The sequence below is a fragment of the Otolemur garnettii genome, unplaced genomic scaffold (genome assembly GCF_000181295.1).
Source record: "Otolemur garnettii isolate 467f Iridium unplaced genomic scaffold, OtoGar3 scaffold00010, whole genome shotgun sequence".
In the NCBI taxonomy this organism is placed as follows: domain Eukaryota; kingdom Metazoa; phylum Chordata; class Mammalia; order Primates; family Galagidae; genus Otolemur; species Otolemur garnettii.
The window spans coordinates 36,427,639-36,450,849 of record NW_003852405.1 but is presented as its reverse complement, the minus strand read 5'-3'; the positions used below and the strand labels follow the sequence as shown (position 1 = coordinate 36,450,849).

Here is a 23,211-nt window from a genome sequence, read left to right as displayed (position 1 = left end):
CCACTCCTGGTCCCAAATCAAACTTTACTGCCAAAATGCTGATGATAGAGCAATCTAATTGAGATAATAGAAAGTCATGAACTACTTCTCTTGTTGATGATTATTCCTTAGCTTTGTTTTATTATTTACTAAAGATATTAACTGTTCTTAAATAGACATTGTCGATTTATAACTCCAATTTCTACACCTTGTTTTCTGATACCATCCCCTAGAACGTTACTACTTGGATAAGAATTCTTTCTATGATCGTGGAACTTGGTTATCTGTGTCTCATCACCTAAGTTTTGCTGTATACATGATAACTTTAGGGAGCTTTTAATTTTCACTCGACAAGTTCAACAAACCATCCAGCGGGGTTACGTTGCTTAGTTCGTGCACATTTTTAAAAGGCTTTGAGTGATGTTTGACAGGGAAGACAATGAACTTGCTTATTGGCTTTACTGGAGAAAACGTTCTTTCAGATGCTTCAGTTTTACCACTCATTTCTTCAATAGCAGATTTGTCAAGATAATGCACAATCTGTTTTGTTAGGCTGGGAAAATTCTCTGAGAAATTATAGAGTGTATTCCATGATCGGTTTTCTAAGGTTTGCCTATAAATTTTCTTCTTCAGTTTATCATCTACAATTCCATATTGCACTTCAAAAGGGGCGTCTTGTATGTTGCTTCTGGCTGTAGGCAGAGTTTTTATCGGTTTGGGAGGAGTAATAAACTGATTACCAAATAAAGATTTAAAGAATTCACGATTTCTTTCTAAAACAACGTTTGTTCTTTTACATGGGTAAGTGTTTCCATTTTCCAAAGGATGAGGAAAAAGTCTGTTTTTTGCCAAGAGTAACTTTTGTATGTATCTTCTGTCATGGAAAACTATAGGATTTGTGTCATTCTGTTTCTGTGGATTAAAGAAAAAAGTACTTAGTCATAAAAATATTGAGGCAGAAAACTACATATATATATATATATATATTTTTTTTTTTTTTTTCAGTTTTTGGCTGGGCTGGCGCCCTACTCCTTTGAGCCACAGGTACCACCCAAAAAAACTACTTATATTTTTAAACATGAAAATAAAATTGTAAATATTCTAAAACTGACCACATAGAAGTATTTAATATGCACCACAGTAGCATTGAACACACAGGAGCAATGAACAGCAGGGAGCTGTCTGGGCCGTAACTGTGTGACCCTAGCAAGGTAACTTTCAAGACAGACTATCTCTGTAGCTTCCCCAGGGACTCTGTGGGCTCCCAAATAGCCTTTCATAAACGTATTTTCTGGTTTAAATAGCTAACACTGACTATTAGAAAAATGAACACATGGTCCAGACATTTTAAAAATACTTTTGTTTTATATTCCTTATATAATCAAGCAAATTTGATAAACCCTTCTTCATAAAGAAAAAGGAAATTCAGCTGGTACAAAGGAAACACCAGTTTGAGGGGAGTGGTTCTTAAAAAGAGCATTAAGGCTTGGCGCCCATACTCAGTGGTTAGGGTGCTGGCCACATGCACTGGGGCTGGCAGGTTTGAACCTGGCCAGGGCCTGCTAAACAACAATAACAAAAAAATAGCCGGGCGTTGTGGTAGACACTTGGAGCCCCAGCTACTGGGAGACTGAGAAACAAAGGCACAGGAAACTAAGAGGTAAGAAGGATTTACATGAGATTCCAGTCACTAGAACAGGTGGGTGATTATTATTGAGAGCGGGCCCTATCTGAGTTCAGACAGGACAGCCATGAGTCCACGTGTTTAGCAATAACAGACATTCTTATTACCGTCTGGGAAGTCACTGTCTTTGCCGGGCTAATGTTGATTATCTTGACATTTGGATTTTTCAGCTCATCTTCAATGCACAAGGGGAGCAAACTTTTCTCTCTTACTGAATGATTCTTACGTAATTTATAATTTTGGATTGATTTTTTTTCTGTAGTATCAAAATCACTTGTCTGTGGAGATGTTCCTCTGAAAATAAACACAAGATCAGGGAGACGTTTGTAGGGCTGATTTCAGCTTGTGGACACTCGCCTGCCCCCCTCATCCCTGGACGCTGCTGCCAACACCTGCACCGAGCTCTCTCTCCTGTTGACTTTCAGACTGACCAGAGCTCCCCGTCCTGCCTTTCCTGGAGAAAACAAAAGCAGAAGTAGGAGAGGGAGAATGATATGTGTGCCTCTTTGGATTTTGAGTCTGGAGGTGTATCAGGGAAGCTGGGGGGTACACCAAAGACAGAGATCTTTGCTGTACCCTTTGTTAAAATACTGGGTGAAGCTTCACGGGGCAGCTTCATTGCAGCATAGGGTGGCCCCAATGTTGCTGCGGTCAGGCAGAGAGAGGATGGAGTTTTTATTCTGAGCTCCTTTAGTTTTCATGGAACAGACACTGGGTTTGGGATTGCAGGGGGCTAGAATTGCAAGGCTGAGGTAACCTATGCAAAGGTTTGCACAGGTGATGGAAGGATGGCCTCATCTAAGGACAGAGGGCATGACAGAGATCAGAGGATTCCAGCCCGGCAGTGAGAAGCGAGAGTGGGCCCCATCGAGTTCAGACAGAACAACCACGAGTCCATGCACCACAGACAACCACTGTTGCAGAATATCCAAAAATAGGATCTGGGATCGCTGCCACAGCAGCAGTAAAAATACCATCTTAGAAAGATACAGAACAACTTAGTTAAACCTAGAGACTTGCTGGGCGCGGTGGCTCATGCCTGTAATCCCAGCACTCTGGGAGGCCAAGGTGCGTGGATCCCTTGAGCTCAAGAGGTCAAGACCAGCCTGAGCAAGAGTGAGACACCAACTTTACTAAGCTGGGCGTTGTGGGGACATCTGTAGTCCCAGGTATTGGGAAGACTGAGGCAGAAGGATCTCCTGAACTCTAGAGTTTGAGGTTACTGTGGGCTATGACACCACAGCATTGAACCATAGGGTGATAGAGACACTGTCTCAAAAAAAAAAAAAAAAAAGTTTTGTTTTTTTTCCCATTATACAGAGGATGAAGTGTCTAGAGAAAAATTAGAAATTTATCCAAAAAGAAAGGACGCTACTTTTTTTCCTCACTCATGTAGTAGTGTCACTGAACCTGTGTATCTGCTGCGGGAACCTGACTGTGCTCTCTGCTCGTGTCTCCATGTCTTCCCATCCCCTGGACTCTGCACCTGGTCTGGGTGGGATTCATGGCCATGAGCAGCCTCGGGGTGCTCAGTGGACTGTGCTGATCACGAGGCAGACCCCCCAGGGTGGTGTCAGCGCTGTAGGCCTGCAGGGGCAGCCTCAGCTGAGGCCAGCGTGGATCAAGGACTGCGTTTTTGGAGGAGCCCTCAGAGGTTGTTGGGTGAGGGCCAGCTCAAGCAGGAGGGAGGGTCAGGCCTCTAGGCATCTGCTGCAGCTCACCTGTAAGGACGGGCTCACCTGTAAGGTCCCGGCTCACCCGTAAGGATGCAGCTCATCTGTAAGGATGCGGTTCACCTGCAGGGATGCGGCTGAGGAGCCAGACCCTGTGCTTTACTCTGAAGACTCGGGGAAGCAGTCCTCGGAGGAATGCCTTAAGTACAAAGCGATGAACCACTGCCCCCAGTCTCAAGAAAACAGTTTTCCCTACCCAAATTCCTTGAGATATTTCAATCCTTTTCCTGCAGCCAGGTCCTATAGCCAAAAAGCTACTGGAATTGATGGATTTCTACTAAAATAAGGAAACGAAGTGAAGGAGTATAGTTTTAAATAATAATGGCCTGAGGGGGGTGCTTTGTACTCAAGAGAAGCAAAAACCTAACCCCTAAGTACACCAAAATGCACTTCTCTTGTAAGTGAATTGCTGGTGTTTCTATGCCTGGAATGACATGCATGTTTTATTGACTGAATGTGTACATTTTAGGAAGGAAAATGTATTTTTTTTTGTCTACAGTATTGAATATTTGTAATTGTTTTTCTGACAAAAAAGTTTCTGCCATAGCTTAATTCGTCTTTTCTCATGAATTTACAATTTCTAAATGAAGATGAGAAAGTAAAAATGGAGTGAGAAGGACAGATTTTACTAATCCAGTGATGGCTTGATTTGTCTTAATGAGAAGTTTTGTTTTTAATGCTCAGCATGGGAGCCATTTCTTAGCAAAATTGTTTGGAAAGACTAATGTCCTGCTGTGTTTTGGGTTGCCCCTGTTGTGTGAGTGAAGAACAATCAGTCTTGTATTCCTTGTAGTTGTACTTAACAGAGAATACTACATTATTTCACGTCTTCAAAAACATTTAAAATGTGACCTATGGAATCTTGTTAATGGTTAAAAACAAAATGTGAAAATATTACAACCTAAAATAATTAATAACGTCACAAGTGTTTCACTTTGACGATGTGCCTTTGATTTTTTTTTTTTTTTTTGCAGTTTTTGGCCGGGGCTGGGTTTAAACCCACCACCTCTGGCATATGGGGCCGGTGCCCTACTCCTTTGAGCTACAGGCATACCCATGATGTGTCTTTGATTTAACGGGAACACTTTTGGAAGGATACGTTACTTGTGTTTGTAATAATCTTTGAGGAGCTTAGAAATAAAATTTCTACTTAATTCATCAAAAAAGCAATAAGGCAGAATGAATTTATTCTTTTTTTTTTTTTTTTTTTTTTTGGTTTTTGGCCGGGGCTGGGTTTGAACCCGCCATCTCCGGCATATGGGGCCCATGCCTTACTCCTTTGAGCCACAGGCACTGCCCATAAATTTATCCTTATCTATTATAAAATAAAAGGTAGGATGTTTGCTACTGGAAACATCATTGAACAGAATAAAATATTAAAATTACCTTTCATTTACATAATCTTCCAAATGGCCAAGAGAATCCAATGATTTCATTTCCTTTTCAATTTGAGCTGAAATTAGAAAAGACCTTCATAAAAGACACATATATGCTAACAACATTTTAAAAATATCTTGTGTAAAACATTTTATAATTTAAAATAACACATGGAAAGCACCTGGTATAGTGCCCCACCTGGCGGACTACTCAGTAAACGCTTCCTGAGTGAACAAGAACTGGGAACGAATGAGGTCAAGTTCTCACGTTGGGCCAAGACCCATCCAACATAGAAGCGTCTTGGAGATTTTTTTGTGGAAGAAAGGCATTCCTAAATTGTCCAGTCTTTCTAACACGTGAGAGCATTAGTAACCAGTAGGAAGGCTCAGTTAAACACTGTCAGCAGACACCAATCAGGTCTTGCCACCTGGCAGGAAGGCAGGGCCAAGGTCGACCTCTTCCAAACGGGGCTGATCCTCACTCCAGCATTTTTCCACTTTCTTAAGTGTTCCCATTCACACCTGCTAATTAGCAACCACTTCAGCTTTTGCCTCATCCTCAGAGCCCCCTAACCTTTCCTGCGCTATAGCAAACAATCCAATTACTAGGATTTGTACAGTACAGGGGAATAAATTCTTGAGTCTGCTGTGTAGGCCACCACAAGACCAAGGGCCCAACACTCCAGCACCCTCGTAACCCCCAGCACAGCAGGTTACCCAGGGCACTGGGGGGAGCTCTCTTCTAGAGGAAGGAAACAGTCGATAAACAAGTAAAGGCCTCATGGCTCGTGAGTCGCTTGATAAGATGGTGCTTCTCCTTTCCACAGTTACCCTCACAGCTGTTATGGAAATTTCATTTTGTCTTTTCTGTTGTCAAACCTCCTCTAGACCTTTCTCCTCCAAGTTCGGAGGCTTTCACCCTTGCTCTGAGTGCATCTAAAGCAATAAGGCAGCCAAGAAAAGGAACGAGTAGCTATGCTTGTCAGGCTGTTCTCACAACGCTGCTAAGGCCGCGTGGAAAGCTGTTGATTTGCAGGGAGGAAAGGGATCCCGGGGAGAGGCCCCGCCTGCCCACCACGGACACTGATAACAAGCTCTTCTTTATACTGAGAGTGTGCCTGTGTGGGGGTTAGCAGGGATTTTCAGGGTAAATTCTAATACCTATTGGCTATTCCAATGTTGTTCCTTTCTCACAGGAAATGGAACTGTGCAATGATTTCTGGAATATTCTTTCAAAGTGCTTCATAGTGTAAAACATGGCAGATTTTCTCTGAGTCTGGGATAAAGCGTCCTACTCCCTATTTATTTATTTATTTTTTGAGACATAGTCTCAAGCTGTCACCCTGGGTAGAGTGCCATAGCATCATAGCTCACAGCAACCTCAAACTCTTGGGCTTAAGCGAGTCTGTTGCCTCAGCCTCCCAAGTGGCTGAGACTACAGGTGCCCGCCACAACACCGGCTATTTTGGGGTTGTAGTTGTCATAGTACTTTGGCAGGCCTGGGCTGGGTTTGACCCCACCAGCTCTAGTGTATGTGGCTGGCGCCCTAGCTGCTAAGCTATAGGCATGGAGCCCTTACTCCCCATTTAATAACCTTTGTCTCTATTTTTCTTCTTTTGTTATGCATTTTGACCAGGATAAACTTGTGTTTATGTTACCAACTTTCCCAGAAGTTTTAAATTGGGACTTTGATTTAAAAAATGCTATAAAATGCTTCCGTGGGGAGACTCAAGACATTTTATAAAGAGCGATTATTTTGCTGAAAGAATGGAACACCCTGTCTCTGCTCTCAGGGAACACTGCAGAGATGATGTGCCATCTGCGTGGAACCTTGCAGGAGAGTGTGGTGACCGGGGCTGCTCCTACACGGCCCCTCCTCACCCCTCTATTACTTACAGAACTCCCTGGAGGGGCCAGACACCTGATGACATCATGAAGCCCTTGTATTAACCAGCTGTGCAGCTGCCCTCCTGATGGGCTTCTTGTTATTTGAGGGAAGAAATATCTTTATTGTTTCTTTGATAGGCCATTAGATTTTCTTTTAATTGCTGCTAAAATTCTCCTAACTATTAAAGATGAACAGGACTCTATCGGGTGGAGATGTTCTGAGCGGAGAATAAATCAAACCACATAAAATGAAACAGCCCATTAAATATGACTTGAAAAACAGGCGTCCTCAAACTACAGCCTGCAGGCCACATGTGGCCCACTAAGGACATTTATCTGGCTCTCCAGGTGTTTTTGCCACTGCTGCCTGTCCTGCTTAGCAGCCGACTCATCCCGGAGCCCACATTCCGGCCCTCTAACGGTCTGAGGGACAGTGAACCGGCCCCCTGTTTAAAAAGTTTGAGGACCCCTGGAAGAGACAGAATAGCAGTCTGGACAGATCTGATATGCTATACTAAGGGACCCTTCAGGTGTCACTAAGTCACGAATTACTGTGGAATATCTGTATGATCAAAGGCTGGAATTCCTTTCACATTTTTAATTTAAAAATTAAAGATGTTTTTAATGCTTGTACCCTAAAGTTAGACACAGTTAGCTTTGACTTACTGCAATGTGAATGCCCAATTTGCACACCTGTTAATAAAAAAGAGTCTCTTTCCCTCTTACCAGCAATGGTCTGAATGTTAAGTGCAGGAGGAGAGACAGTGGGGCCCGGTGGTCCCCCACAGGCTTCTTTCTGCTGTGAATACAGAAGGCCCCAGGGCTCCAAATTCCCGACCTATACACAGGAAACACACACAGCTACCTTACAAAGTATTTCTTTCCATGTGTCTATTAATAAATTATTTATACTTATTTATTCATATTTGCAATATCTAATTATGACAACTAAGATCCATCTGGTTCTTTCAATACTTTTGAATACATACAAGTCATAAACATGTATGCACCAAATAACAGAGTTCCATAACACATGATTCAAACAGTGACAGAATCAAAGGGAGAAACGGGCAGTTTTGTAATCACAGGTAGATATTTTAATATCTCTCTCAACCACTGATAGAATAACTGGATTAAAAAAAATCAGTGAACTGAATGAAACTAAGACCTGAAGACCACCTTGACCTATTTTATACATAAACTTACATATTTACATATCAAAACATAAAGATATACTTTACAATTATAAAGATACTTATATATTTCTATACTTATAGAACTCTGCTATGTAACTGCTAAATACACATTCTTACATAGTACTTTCAATAAAACAGGCTGTATCATGAGCCTTGAAACAAGCCTCAATAAATGTTCAGAAGGACTGAAATCCCACAGAGTATGTTCTCTGACCACAGGGGCATTAAACTAGAAATCTGTAACAGAACAACTGGAAAAACTCCCAGGATTTCAAAACCCTATAACACACTTCTAAAGAGTTTGTAACTCAAAGAAGAAACACTAGGGGAAGTCAGAAAAATGATAGTGAATATAAGACATCAAACTTAATGAAGTTTCAGTTAATGGCATGTGATTTATTCAGTTTTCCAAACAAGAAACCTGGGAATTATCATAAGCACTCCATGGTACTTACAAATTCTGTCATGTCCGACGGTTTGATTTCCTTCTAATCAGTGCCCTCCTTCATTCTCACTGCTACTACTGTGGTTCAGTCCCTCAATACTTTTTTTTTTTTTAGATAGAGTCTCATTTTGTCACCCTTGGTAGAGTGCTGTGGCATCACAGCTCACAGCAACCTCTAACTCTTGGGCTTAAGCGATTCTCTTGCCTCAGCCTCCCAAGTAGCTGGGACTACAGGCGCCCACCACAACGCCCAGCGATTTTTTCAAGATGCAGTCTCGCTCTGGCTCAGGTTGGTCTTGAAGTCATGAGCTCAGGCAATCCACCCACCTCGGCCTCCCAAGTGCTAGGATTACAGGCATGAGCCACCATGTCTGGCCCCCTCAATACTTCTTACCTTGAAAATTTATGGAGATGTGGAGATGCTATATTTGGCTAAGAAATATTTCAGGAAGAGTCAAACAAGAAATCGTTGAGGGAAAAAGGTCTTACTGGATAAGCGTAGATGGGGTAACTCGTGGGGATATCAGCTTTAAAGGGAGGGGTCCTGAGTCAGTATGATGGGCCACGCTGTCGGCACACCTACTAAGACCTCTTCATAACTATGGCAAAGCAATACAAAAAAGAGCCAACTTGTAACAAGGAACAGGGGCCGGGCATGGTGGCTCATGCCTGTAACCCTGGTACTTTGGGAGGTTGAGGTGGGAGATCACTTGAGGTCAGGAGTTGCAAGTTGCAGGGAGCTATGATGACCTCCCCGCAGTCTAGCCTGGGTGGGTAACAGAAAATTAGAAAAGGAAGTAAGGATGGAAGGGCATGTGTTCTTATTAGCCTTACTGTACAATTTAATTTCTAAGATCATATGGATGTTACATGTTTCATATAACATGCTAGTAAATTTATTATGATGAGTGAAATGATTATGATGTTAGCATGCATATTTCTTGGGAGGCTTTCATTAAAAAATTAACCTAAATTAGCCATTTAGATAAGGGTGAAACTAATAATCTGGACAGTGAATTCTGTTAATATTTTTAAAAAGTATAAAATGCAGGAATATGCAACAAAAATTGTCACAGTTATTATCAACCTAAATGTGTATTTCTTCATATCTGTCTATATTAGCAATAATGAGGATTAACAAGTAGGTTAATACCTAATAGACTCTTTTTCTTTCTTTTTTTTTTTTTGGTACAGAGTCTCACTTTATTGCCCTCTGTAGAGTGCCATGGCATCATACAGCTCACAGCAACCTCCAACTCCTAGGCTTATAGGAGATTCTCTTGCCTCAGCCTCCTGAGTAGCTGGGACTACAGGCGTCCACCACAATGCTCGGCTATTTTTTGTTGTTGTTGCAGTCTGGCTGGGGCAGGGTTTGAACCTGCCACCCTTGGTATATGGGGCTGGCGCCCTACTCACTGAGCCTACAGGCGCCGCCCCCTAATAGACTCTTTAAAGTGATTTTCCCTTGCTGATTCCCTTGATCAATTTAACTCTCTGGTTCCTTGGTCCAACACACCCCCATGCCCAAGGGTAGTCAGTAACTTCTCAGCCTGTTGGTAACCTCTGCTCCAGTGATTATCAAGGTCAATAGTGTTGGGGGCGGGGCACAATTATAAGAGGGACTCTATCTAACAAACGCAATCAGTGTAACCTAACTCTTTGTACCCTCAATGGGTCCCACACAATAAAAAAAAAAAGTCAAGGTGTTGGTTATAAACCTGTTTATGGTAATTGCTAATGTAATTATATGACTTGATTAACTACAGCAAACTCGAGAAAATGGTGTGGATTACTCATTCAAAAATTAACAACTGGACTTATTAATAATGTGAAATGTTTTTATGCACGTATAGTTTTTTACAATGCTGTGTCTTAACTGACTTTGTGATAACTGGTATTCATGATCATGTCCAATAAATAATTTCTACCGCTGAAGTTTCTCCAGCAAAGAATATATTATCTTCCCTACTGTCCCCATACATAACTATTGCATGCGATAAGAGATGAAGTTGCTTTAAATTTTTATCATATTGAATCTTAAAATTCATTTGAATTTGGCATTTGTAGAAACGTTTATAACATTTTAAGGGCTAATTTGAATTTCTATTAAGTAATTATGAAGTATACAAATTAAACCTACCTCATCTGTGTCCTTAAGATAAAGAAAAGGTCCAACAGGTCTTGATTTTAGATTTTCTTCCACTGGCTCTACGGAAACAAATCCAAACAGTGATTTTTCATACTATTAAATTATTTCCAATTAAACTCCATAAACCATTTTACTCACTGGTAATGAACTTTTCAGAAACGCAGTTTAACAATCTTATTTGGTTATATATTCATTGTTTCCATTTTTAGAGCTAAATGTAACCTAGAATCATCTGCCTTAAAAGTGAATTTCTTTCTTTTTTTTTTGAGACAGAGTCTCCCTATGTCGCCCTCGGTAGAGTGCTGGCATCATAGCTCACAGCAACCTCAAACTCTTGGGCTTAAGTGATTCTCTTGCCTTAGCCTCCCAAGTAGCTGGGACTACAGATGCCCACCACAATGCCCTGCTGCTTTTGTTGTTGTTGTAGTTGTCTTTGTTGTTTAGCAGGCCGGGGCCAGGTTCGAACCCACCAGCCTTGGCGTGTGTGGCTGGTGCCCTAACCACTGAGCTACGGGCACCGAGCCTAAAAGTGAATTTCTATTAATAGACTATAACTTTCAATTATTTTCTATTCTACAATAAAGTGTATCTTCTTGGAAAATTATGGATTTCTAAGTAAAACAGAATCATATGTGTTATTCAAAGGAATCCTTTGGTCAATTCCTTTAAAAAGAATAATATTTCCTTCAACCTGGATTCTCCCATCCCCAATTATGAGTTTTATTAATCTGAATTATCATCAACTGGATTTTTTAAAAGTAAATATAGTAGAGGGGTCAAGCATGCAAACTTTGTATTTAGATAGCCTGAGTCCACATCCCACCTATTTTGTGAGTCCGGTAGCTTCAGTAGAATTACCTTCTCTGAGTCTTATTTTCCTTCCTTGTTAACTGTTGATAACAGTGCTCATCTTACAAAAATGCCATGAGGATTAAATGAGATAATACATGTAACAAACTTTTCTTTGGAGACAGAGTCTCACTCTGTCATCCAAGCTAGAGCATCATGGCATCATCACAGCTCGCAGCAACCTCAAACTCCGGGGTTCAAGCGATCCTCCTACCTCAGCCTCTGAAGTAGCTGGGACTACAGGTGCCCACTACCAGGCCTATTTTTTTAGTACAGACAGGATCTTGCTCTTGCTTGGGCTGGTCTCTGACTCCTGAGCTCAAGCAATCATCCCGCTTGGGCCTCCCTGAGTTCTGGGATTACAGGCGAGACCCCCGTGCCCAGCCTACACATAGCAAGCTTCACATGGAATCTGGTAATCCTTCATTCACAGGTGTCTGCTGGTCACGTCCTCTATGGGAGGCACCAGTGCCAGAATCTGGAATTTTTACTTCACCGCATGACACATGAATTTTAGTAGTACAGAAAATAAACAAGTGAAAAGGGAAAGGAGTGATTATACACTGAAATACGCTGTGCAGAAATAGCTTTGGTGAGGACAGCCACAGAGGATGTGTCACAGACAGGGTGGGCAGAGAAGGCCTCTTTGAGCAGATGACACCTGACTGGAGCTTGCAGCTGGGATGGTCAGTGTGAAGGAAGGAGGAGCGGCAGTGTGTGCCAGCGAGGCAGAGCACCCCTCCCTGAGGCCTTTCAGCAGCTGGACAGAGAAAGGCCGGTGCACCTGCGGTGTAAGTAAAGGTTGGGGCAGGGTAACATTGAACAAAGCGAAGGCCAGAACACACAGGATCTTGTAGGGTACAAGTTCCGCACTGTACAGCGAGAAGCCACTGCAGACACCCAGGAGATGATCAGTCTACTCTAAAAGATCACTGTGACCTCAGAAAAACATGGGTCTGCTGTCATCGTGGAGCCACGTCTTCCTGCTGAGCACATCTGAAAAGGCTGGGTGAAATATTTCTAAAAATCTAAATAAAGGCTCGGTGGGATGGCTCATACCTGTAACCCCAGCACTCTGGGAGGCCCAGGCGGGAGGATCCTGTGAGCCCAGGAGTTTGAGACTACCCAGAGCAAGAGTGAGATCCTGATTCTACTAAAAGTAGAAAAATTAGCTGGGTATTGTGGAGGGCACCTGTAGTCCCAGCTACTTGAGAGACAGGCAGGAGGATCACTCGAACCCAGGAGTTTGAGGCATAGTGAGCTAGGCTGAGGCCATGACACTCTAGCCCAAGTGATAGAGCAAGACTCTGTCTCAAAAGAGAAAAAAAGATCTAAAGAGCATCATAGAGCTGGAGGATAGATCTAGGAGAAGGAGAGAGAACATGGGGATGTGAGCTGGACTTGCAAAGCCACTTGTGCCCTCGGGGTATCCATCGTGGGAAAGTGAGGTCAGGCTTTGGAACCTTCAAGTTTGAAGTAGAACAAAAACCAAAACCTGACCACAGGTGGGATATTTGATGTGTCTCCTCCTTCTCTCCCTGACCTCCACCAGCACACATTCATTTCACCTGGGACCCGAGGCGTATAACCTTGGAGTGAGAGTAAACCAGAACAGGTGGCTCCTGCGCAGACTTGAAGCCCCAGCACTGACACGTGGGTGTTCCAGGGGAAGTAAAGCCTTGGCTGTGAGGAGGGCAGAGGTAAGTTCAGACAAGTACTGCCTCAGATACCCAGCTTAAAGGGTAGAAATCCTCTCTGGAGTAAGGTGCCAGTAGCACCCTCTTTCTCAAGTTGTTCACACAGATATTTTCCAGGTGGTGTCTAGCACACATGCAAAGATAACAAGCAGCCCAGGGTATACAACTTTATAAAAGCAAATGACAGCTGTAACAGCACGTGTGACCAAATCTTTTGAGAAATTAGATTATGGAGCATAACAGAGAAATGAGTCTATACAGGGCAAAGTGGCCTCAAGGAGGCCCAGCCAGGGAGTGTCGTGAGGACACTGTAATTGGGTGAGTGTCTGACCGGCCGGAGAAAGAAAACTAAGGCTACACCAAACACTCAGATCCTCTGAGAATCGGAAACGCTGGCTCCTACCTCAGAGACACAGAAATTCATAATGCTGAAAGTAAGTTTCTATTGAGCAAGCCGCTAACGCTTGACTTTTTAAAAAACGTTAACAAGGAAATTATTAGAGTTGAGCTAAAAAGAAACTCAGAAATGCTCTTTCCAGAAAAAACCCTATAAGCATAAAAACGTATTTTTATTTTGTGAGTTGTATAAGTTTTTCTCTATGATATTTAACCTCTTCTTAGTAAATTCTTATCTATAGTTCAGGCAAATGCTTTCAAATGAAGAACTTTTAAGATGCACATTAATAAATGATAAAATAAATAAAAGCACCCATTAATTAGAGTAGAAGTAAATAAATTTCATGAAGCATTGCCTATTGACTTACTTTCTGGTTTTTCTATATTTCTTTGAACACGTTGTGGTTTTAAATTTGACTTGTTGATATCACTCTTTATAGATTCAGGCTCACATTTAAAAGAGGTATACCTAGAAGAAATAAAAATGAATCTAAATTAAAATAACCAGAAAATTTATAAGACAAGTCTAAGAAATAAATTTGGAGAACTGTGGTGAAGTTCCAGTTATATAGATTTAGAAGTTGAATTAATGCTATTATGGCACAAGACTGGAACTGTTTGAGCAAGAGCTAAAAATATTAGTGAAAATCATTTGAAGTATAGGATTAAGGACACTCCGGGAAGCTATTGTTCACAAGCAGATTAATCCTTTCAGAGAAATATGCTGGACAGTAGTCAGTGAGATATTGGGGACATTTCCAGACCTGGATCAAAGTGTGCAGTGGAGTGAGGGACAGTTCAGACACCAGAAATGATCACAGCATTTATTTAAGGCAAACACGGATTTTCCTCCTCTAAATTCTTTAACTGGCGTTGATGGCACGGAAGAAAGATGTTGGCATTATTTCAATAATGTTTCTGAACCCTAAACACTAGGGCGACCACGACAGAGTCCTCCGGCCTCAGATACTCACTCCCAGCTGATGTCACCCAGCCCACACCTGTCAGTAGCGTCCGTGAGCTGATGTCTCCAGGTTTACAGTCCAGACTCCAAGCTCTTTAATACATATATATCCACCGCCTACATCCCTCCTGCACGTAAATGTTTTATACGTATCTCAGACATATTCAAAACTAAATTATTGACTCCACCCCCCTCCCTGTCTGTTTCTCACCCATCTCCATTCAACCAGAGGCTTATCCCAAAAAATGTGCCGACACCTTTGATTTCTCTCCCTCACTCAATCAGTCAGCAGATATCACCGGATCTTTCTTTAACTATATCCTAAATACAACCATTTCTTTCCTCGTCACTTCCACCCTAGTCCAAGAGCTCTTCCTCTTATCACCTTTCATCTGAACTACAACTTTTTTTTTTTTTTTTGAGACGACAGTCTTGCTTTGCTACCCAGGCTAGAGTGCTGTGTGCAGTGGTGCAATCACAGCTCACTGCAGCCTGGAACCCTTGGCCACAAGCAATACTTCTGCCTTAGCCTCCAGAACAACTGCAACTACAGGCATATGCCACCATGCCCAGCTAATTTTTAAAATTTTCTGTGGAGACAGGGTCTCATTATGTTGCTCAGGCTGGTCTTGAACTCCTGGCTTCAAGCAACACACCTGCCTCAGCCTCCCACAGTGCTAGGATTACAGGCATGTAACTTTGTACTCAGTCTAATCTTAAACTTTCTAATGGGTTTTGCTTGTTCTCTTTGGGTTATTCAGTGAATAATAATTTAATCTTTATAAAATAATGTATTTGGTCCTTTCAGAAAATTAAAATTTTTATCTTGTTATTTAATATCATCGGGAAGCACTTCTAGAACCGTGCAATACACTAGTGAGAACGGGCAAAGTTCTGTTTCTAAATTAGGTGAGACTGAGTCAAGGGTTCCGCTCTAAGGATGGTGCCAGCTGTTACAGTCTTGCTAAGGAGGTTTTATCCTTATCTTAACTGAAGTATTTTCAAAGACATTTGAAGGGCATACAGAGACAACCAGACGAGAAGGGGGTGAACACAGGGGAGCGTGGGTCTTGCAGTGAGTGTTCAGCTTGCACTCTTGACTCCTGCATGGGAACTGCCGCAGACTGAACTCTGAATCCCAGGCCTTCATATACCAAACAAGGGTAATATCGACTTGAAGGGATTTGTATAAGAATTATGTAAAATGAAGTTTAGAAAACCAGCAAACTGTGAAGGCCGTAGTAAGAAGTCAGAGAGGGCACTTTTTCTTATTCTTGAAATTTACTCCCCTTAGTCATAGTGGAATCATATTTATTGAATATTATGCTGGGTTTCACTTTTGTTAACATAGTAAGTTGTTGAGTGGCAATTATTCTGTTGCTATAGAATTGTTGACCAGGTAACTTTTTATTCCACAGCTGAGTAAAAAGGAGCAATGAATACCCTATATTCTACGAAGAGTCATCAGTAGTTGAGGCAAGAAATTCTCTTAAGCCTCTAAATACAGAAAACTGTAGTGGAATAAAAAGAAAAATGTCAGAATTGCAAGTCACTGACCTACAAGGACTACTGGGCATTTTCCTCTTTTCTCAGTGTGTGACGGGGGAGGGAGCTGAGGAGAGGATTCCTAAGGAATTACGAAGACGGGTTCCAGCAAAAGATAACGTCTGGCATCTCATTCCTCAGCTGCGCATCTGTTAGGGGCACACTTGCTGATTGGCCCCAGTCTCTTATTAGCTGTGTGACCTTGGACAAGTTATTTAACCTCAGCCAGACTTGCAGTTCTCATCTGTCAAATGGGCTTAACACATTGGGCTGGTACACGGAAGGAATGGGTTACGAGAGGTATCCACAGTACCACCAGTGTCCAGGTGATGTAAAGTTCTGTTGATCCTGCATCTTAGCACTTTCTCCCTGGGCTCTCCTCTGCACGTACAGAGCCTGGAAAGATCATGCAGTGTCACACACACACACGGTGCCCGTGACAGACCATGTACGACATCTTAGGCTCTCCCTTCTACATACACAGATATGCTACATTATAGGCACACTTTTTTTTTCTTTTTCTTTTTTTTTTTTCCAGTTTTTGGCTAGGGCTGGGTTTGAACCCACCACCTCCGGCATATGGGGCTGGTGCCCTACTCCTTTGAGCCAAAGGTGCTGCCCTACAGGCACACTTTTTCTTGAAGTAACTTGAAGTTGAAGTTTGAAATAAATCTTGCCACTAATTTGAGGCATTATAATTGAGCTCAAGAAAAGTCTTCCTTTAAAAATTAAGAACAGTAATTACCATCTACATTAGTGAAATATTATACATAATAAACATTTTATGAACGAGGAATATTCAGAAGGTTCATCTAGTATATTTTAACTCATAACCATTATAAAATATGCCACGTAGAAAAGATGGCATTTACTCTAGGTCACATAAGCTAAGACAAGTATAAAATAATGTTTTAAAACTCCAAACTGAGGCTACAGGCACTCATGAAAAACACTTTTTTGATTTGGGATCACACAACTTGTCTTCCGTGATCTTCAATCCTGCTCCAGATGTGGGTGCAGCGGCATCCTCTTCGAATTCCAAGTGAAAATCAAATGTCAAGGGTTTAATTAAACTCTTTTTTCTCCTTCCAGTCTGAAGTTTATTTTTCTGCAACAGAGCCAAAGTGAAAAAAAATGAGTTCTTTTTATGTAAGAAAAATCCTGTGTGGAAAGAACAAAAATCAATCTCACTCTATGCACACACACGTGTGCACACATGCACAGAATTTAGGTGGCAGACAATTGTGGAAAAATGTTGCAGATTGAAAATTGAGGACCTTATGCACCAGCTTTTCTTATGCCTTTGCTATGTGAGCTGAGCCATCCTTTCCCCATCTATGAAAAGAGTGTAGGACTAGAGGAGCCTGAAGGCTTCCTCCCAACTCCAAAATTTAGAATTTGAGGAAAGATCTAAATATTGTACAATTATAGGTACACAGAGTCATTGGAACCAAAGCTGAAGTGTCCCTCCAACCCACTCTCTGGTGCAGCCACACACATGGTGGGTCACACCAATCTTTATCCAGCTGCATGAACCAGAAACAGAGTTAAGGAAGCAATCAAATCAAAAGAGGACTTTGTTAAAATAGTTATTCAGATGGAGTGGACAAAAGGGATACAGCTAAAGGGTGAGTTAAGGAGCTGAACGTTTTTCTCTGAAAAATTATCTCAGGGCACAGTGCAAAGAAATAGATGAAAAATCTAACAGCAAAGTCAAAGGATATGGTTCTCCCAATAAAGGATTGAGCACATGGGGATTAACCTCCTGCTATAAACAGCTAGAGCACAAAACACATGAAAACAACTATTTTTGAATATTAGAAAACAGACAGAACAGATAAGGTGACTATTCCAGAGCTCAGCTTCCTCCCTGCAGTCAGCTCTGCACTGAGGTGCAGGCAGGGAACCCCAAGGAATTTGGTGGAACGCAAACCAAACCTTGAGGTCTTGATGTTGAGAGAAAGACTGCACCAACAATCACACTCTTGGGCATGCACCCTAGAGAAACAGAAACTTATGTTCATATAAAAACCTGTCTGCAGGCCGGGTGTGGTGGCACATGCCTGTAGTCACAGCTGCTCAGGAGGTTGAAGCAAGGGGATTGCTTGAGCCCAAGAGTTTGAGGTTGCTGTGAGCAATGATGCCAGGACACTCTACCCAGGGTGACAGAGTGAGACACTATCTCAAAGAAAAAAAAACCAAACAAACAAACAAACAAACCAAAAATAAAACCTGTCTGCAAATGTTCATAGCAGCTTTATTTTATTCATTTTTAAAGCAGCTTTATTTTTAATGGCAAAACCCTGAAACCAATCCAAAAGCCCTTCACTGGATGAGCGGCTGAAACTTTGTCCATCCATATGATGGATACTATTCAGTAAAGTGTTTTTCTATTATTTATAATAATAAAGCATTTGATTTATGCAAAAACCTAGATGAATGTGAAGGTCCATTATGCTTAGTAAGAAATCAATCTCAAAATCTTACATAATGAATGATTCCACTGATACAATGTTCTCAAAATTGCAAAGAGGGAAATGCAGATTATTGATTGTCATGAGTAGAGAGAGGGGTGGGGTAGGAGTATGGCCACAAATACAAAGAAGTAGCATGAGAGAGGTCTTGTATGTTGATGGAAAAGTTCTGTATCTTTGATTGTAGTGATACTTACACAAATCCATGATAGGATAAGATTGCATAAAACCACACACACGCACATGCAAATAAACACAGGTTAAAAGTTAGCGGACACTGAATAAAGCCTGCAGTCTAGTTAAAGAGCAATACGTCAGTGTCAATTCTGATACTGAGCTACAGCTGTTGAGGGAAAGTGGGTGAAAGATGTGCGGAATTATGAGCCTACCATTATTGCTCTTTATTTTTTATTTTTGAGATAGTCTTACTTTGTTGCCCTAGGTAGAGTGCTGTGGCAACACAGCTCACAGCAATCTCAAACTCTTGGGCTTAAATGATTCTCTTGCCTCAGCCTCCCAAGTTAGCTGGGACTACAGGTGCCTGCCACAACATCAGGTTATTTTGTCGAGATGAGATCTTGCTCTTGCTCAGGTTGGCCTCGAACCTGTGAGCTCAGGCAATCTACCTGCCTTGGCCTCCCATGCCTCGGCCTCCCAGAGTGCTAGGATTACAGGCGTGATCCACTGCACCTGGTCCCAGATTTTTTTTTAATCTTAAACAGGTTTGATATGTGAGTATACTTAACCTAACTTGCAGCTATCCAGTAGCTCTCTTGTATATTAAATGAATTCTCTACAGGATCCATTTAGATGACTTTTTCAATGAATGTGATTATTTACTTTTTAAAAATTAGTTGAAATTTTCATGGTAATGTATCATTAACTAAAAAATTATTCATATTTGAAATGTTAACTTTTTAATGATTAAATTGAATTTTAGTTTATACTTTACAAACCTTTGCTCTTCTGGTCAAGATTATCTTTGCTTGTTTATCAAGGACACTCAACTTCTCTAAGATTTTTTCTGCCATTGTCAGTCAGTAAATTCCTATTTTAAATGGAGGAAGAAGAAGAAATCAATTTAAATTTAAACATAGAACTCATTATTTAGGCATAATTTTTTTAAAAGACCCACTTTACATTACTATTGTATATAAATAATAGAGTTATATATGTCATAAAATAAATCATAGAATTATAAATGTACCCAAGTTTTTTCAACCAAAGGTCATATGATCAGAACTCACAGATGGGTATGGGCCTCATAATTTTTTAAATTTATGATAAAGGTGAGTCGAAAAAAGTTCAAGGTTATTATTCTGCATATGAGAACCAGCTGTGACCCATACTTGAGGCAAGACCATGTGGCTTGATTTACATCTATGTTTTTTTTATTGTGATATAATTTTAATGAAAGTAAATGCAAAGAACTCACATTTATATAATTAATTGCTTCAAATTAATTCAAAGGGTCAAAGATTTTAAAGATTCAAGGTAAAGGGGTGGGAAAAAGATATTTCATACAAATGGAAACCAAAAACACTTGGGAGTAGTTATATCAGGCAAAACAAAGTTAGTAGCAGTAAAAGGAAAAAAAGACAAAGAAGGTCATTATATAATATAAAAGATCAATTCAACAGGAAGAAATAACATTCCTAAACCCAACACTGGAGCACTCAGATTTATAACACAGATATTACTAAATCTAAGAAAAGGGATTAAAGCAACACAATACTAGTGGGAGACTTCAACACCCATTGACAATACTAGACTAATCATCAAGGCAGAAAGTCAATCAAGAAATAGTGGGCTTAAATTGGACTCTAGATCAAGGAAACTAACACATATTTACAGAACATTCTACCCAACAACTACAAAATATACATTTTCTTTATCAACACGTGGAACATTTTCCAGGATAAACCATATGTTAGCCCACAAAACAAGTCTCAATATGTTTTAGAAGATCAAAATCATATCAAGTATCATCTCAGATCATAGTGGAATAAAACTAGCAATCAATTAAAAGAGAAACTCTCAAAACTGAACAAATATGAGAGAGAGGGGAGGGGAGGATGGATATGGGAGGAGGGAGGGGATTTGGGGGACCTCACCTAATGTGCATGATGCAATGGTACATTCCAAAACTATTAAGAAATAACTATAATTGTGATGGATGTGTTAGTTCAATGTAAACATTTCATATTGTATATTGAAGCAGTACCCTGAACCCCATAAATGCATCAATGTACAAAGTTGTGATTTAATAAAAAATAATTACTTTTAAAAAACTGACCAAATACATGGAAATTAAACAACCTGCTTCTGAACAATCTTTGAGTCAATGGCAAAACCAACATGGAAATTTAAAAACTTTTTGAAATGAACAAAAAATATGAAAACCTCTGGGATGTCAGAAGGAAAGTTTATAGCACTAAATGTCTACATAAAAAAGATGAAAAGATCGCAAATTAACAACCTACTGTGGTACCTCAAGGAACCAAAAAACAAGAATTAGGCAAGCCAAAAGCTAGCAGAAGAAAAGAAATAAAGATCCGAGCATAAGTAAATAAAACTGAGATTAAAAAGCAGACATTACAAATAATACCACAGAAATACAAAAGATCATTCAAGACTAGTATAAACAGCTCTATGCCCACAAACTACAAGACCTCAGGGAAATGGATACATTCATAGAAACACACAACCTTCCAAGATGGAACCAGGAAGAGACAGAAATCTTGAGCACATCAGTACCAAGAAATGAGAGTGAATCAGTAATAAAAAAATTCTCCCAGCAAAGGACGAGATAGCTTAACAGCCAGATTTTACCAGACATAAGAACTAGTACCAATCCTAATGAAACCACTCCAAAAAATCAAGAAGGGAGGAACTCTCTCTAACTCAATCTATGAAGATGGTAACACCCTTGTACCAAAGCCAGGAAAGGACACAACCAAAACAACAAAATAAATACAGACCAGTATAATACGTCTATCCCTGGTGAACGCAGATGCAAAAATCCTCAACAAACTACCAGCAACAGAACAGAACAGAACAGAACAGCACATTGAAAAGATGGTATGTCATCATTAAGTGAGTTTGATTCCAAGGAAGCAAGGATGGTTCAACATATGCAAATCAATAAATGTGTTCATCACATAAACAAAAACAATGACCATCTCAACAGCTGCAAAAAACAGCATTTAATAAAATTCACCATCCCTTCATGAGGAATAAGCAAGATGACCTCACTTAAATATGTACAGGTACGTCTGAAGCACTCTTACGTATTTACAGTTGGGGAAAACACTGTCACCTGGAATATAGGGTTCTTATGTGGTCATAGAAGCTTAACTCATAGAATCTCAGGGTTAGTTTGGGTCAGCAGTTTTCACGCAATTCCATGAACGGTGGAGCTACATGGATACAAGAGGCCCAGACCTTTCTGATCCTTGCTTTGATTTCCTTTGCCCTCGTCCTTCAGACCTTCAGGTGCTCACTTTCCCTCCCCTGGTTTGCTATACAATACTCCCCTCCTAATTTGCCTGCTCCAAACTTCCTCCTCATCCTTCTAATATTGAGTCTTCAAAATGCTGGCAGGGCTGTCTTGCTTCAACAGACTGCTGACCCACTCCAGCTCCAGCCCATGATCCTCAGCTTGCTCCTCACCACGGGCAGAATGACACCCAGATTCTTCAGATGACATCGGAGACCATTCCAGAGAAGACCTCCCAGTGTCTGGCTTTAGGATGAGTTTACCTTTCCAGCTCATCCTCCCTCTCCCTTCCTCTTGTGCCACATTCTCCCCTCTTAATTCCATGGACGCAGCTGCCCTTTTCCCAAGCATGTCCTTCCCTCGTGCTTTTCCTTCTACTCAGAATCTTCTTTCCTTTTGTCTTCCAGTCAAAAGCCTACGTTCATCAGATCCTGGCCTAGAGGCTGCCTCTGCCGTGACACTGTCCTTGGCATTCTCTCATTCCTGATGCAATGGCAGTCTTTTTCCTGTGCTTCTGTTGTATTTTGCTCTTTGTTACAACACCAGGCATATACTTTGTGCCTGAGAGAGCTGATCTTTGACAAATCTCTTTCTCACTGTGCTGAAAGCCCACTTAAAGCAAGAACTGACTTACCTCTGAATCTTAGCACCAGACAAAGCCTTTTATATTTAACTGGAATTTGAAAATTATGACTTAATTTGGGGATATCTCTGAATATAACTTTTAAGGAAGAATAATTCCTTAAAAGGAATTATATTTTAAATTATAAAAAATATAAATTATATTTTTATTGGAAGGTAAAGTAATGTAAATATAGATTTGAATGAATTATTATAAAATGTGGCTCTTGCCAAATTTAAACACAACTGTTTTGAAAGGAAACTTGGATTTATGTTCTTAATTTCTAGCTCAGTAATGACAGTTTTTTGAAAAAGAATACAAAGAAATAGAGAATGCCAATTTGTGAAGAATAAACCCCAGCCACTCTCACAGTAAATCACTTACAGGCCTTACTGCAAAGCCCTGTCCACAACAAGGACTGCAGGTCAATATATTAGCAACCAGAGGCTGAGTCATTAACTAAAAGAACAATATTGAGCCCCAAAGTAACTATTTCATTTTAATCATCTTTGGGACTGAAAACAAAAAGAAAACCCAGTGCTATCCACATTATCACCCTGGTGACACATCTTCTTCAGCAAGTTGTGAACAACTCAGAAAACTGAGAGTCTCTAAACTCACGAACTAAAGACCAGGACTGAACAATTATCTGGAAAATGGAGACAAACTAAAATTGACTTTCGTTGTATAGCTTTGTCAGTTCAAACATTTACTCT

At 40.7% G+C, this 23,211-nt stretch overlaps 1 protein-coding gene across 1 annotated transcript in view; it reads right to left on the bottom strand.

Moving 5' to 3' along the window:
• Nucleotides 1–235: 235 nt before the first annotated feature.
• CUNH1orf141 (chromosome unknown C1orf141 homolog) overlaps nucleotides 236–23,211 on the bottom strand; it is a 23,996-nt gene continuing 1,020 nt past the window's right edge. The window contains exons 2-9 of the mRNA XM_023509888.1: nucleotides 19,331–19,422; nucleotides 16,854–17,008; nucleotides 13,760–13,860; nucleotides 10,441–10,508; nucleotides 7,353–7,497; nucleotides 4,783–4,849; nucleotides 1,771–1,957; nucleotides 236–891 (exon numbers count right to left, since the gene is read on the bottom strand). Coding sequence (XP_023365656.1) covers nucleotides 316–891; nucleotides 1,771–1,957; nucleotides 4,783–4,849; nucleotides 7,353–7,497; nucleotides 10,441–10,508; nucleotides 13,760–13,860; nucleotides 16,854–17,008; nucleotides 19,331–19,405 — 1,374 coding nt within the window. The 5' untranslated portion in view covers nucleotides 19,406–19,422 and the 3' untranslated portion in view covers nucleotides 236–315. The remainder of the gene's footprint in view (nucleotides 892–1,770; nucleotides 1,958–4,782; nucleotides 4,850–7,352; nucleotides 7,498–10,440; nucleotides 10,509–13,759; nucleotides 13,861–16,853; nucleotides 17,009–19,330; nucleotides 19,423–23,211) is intronic.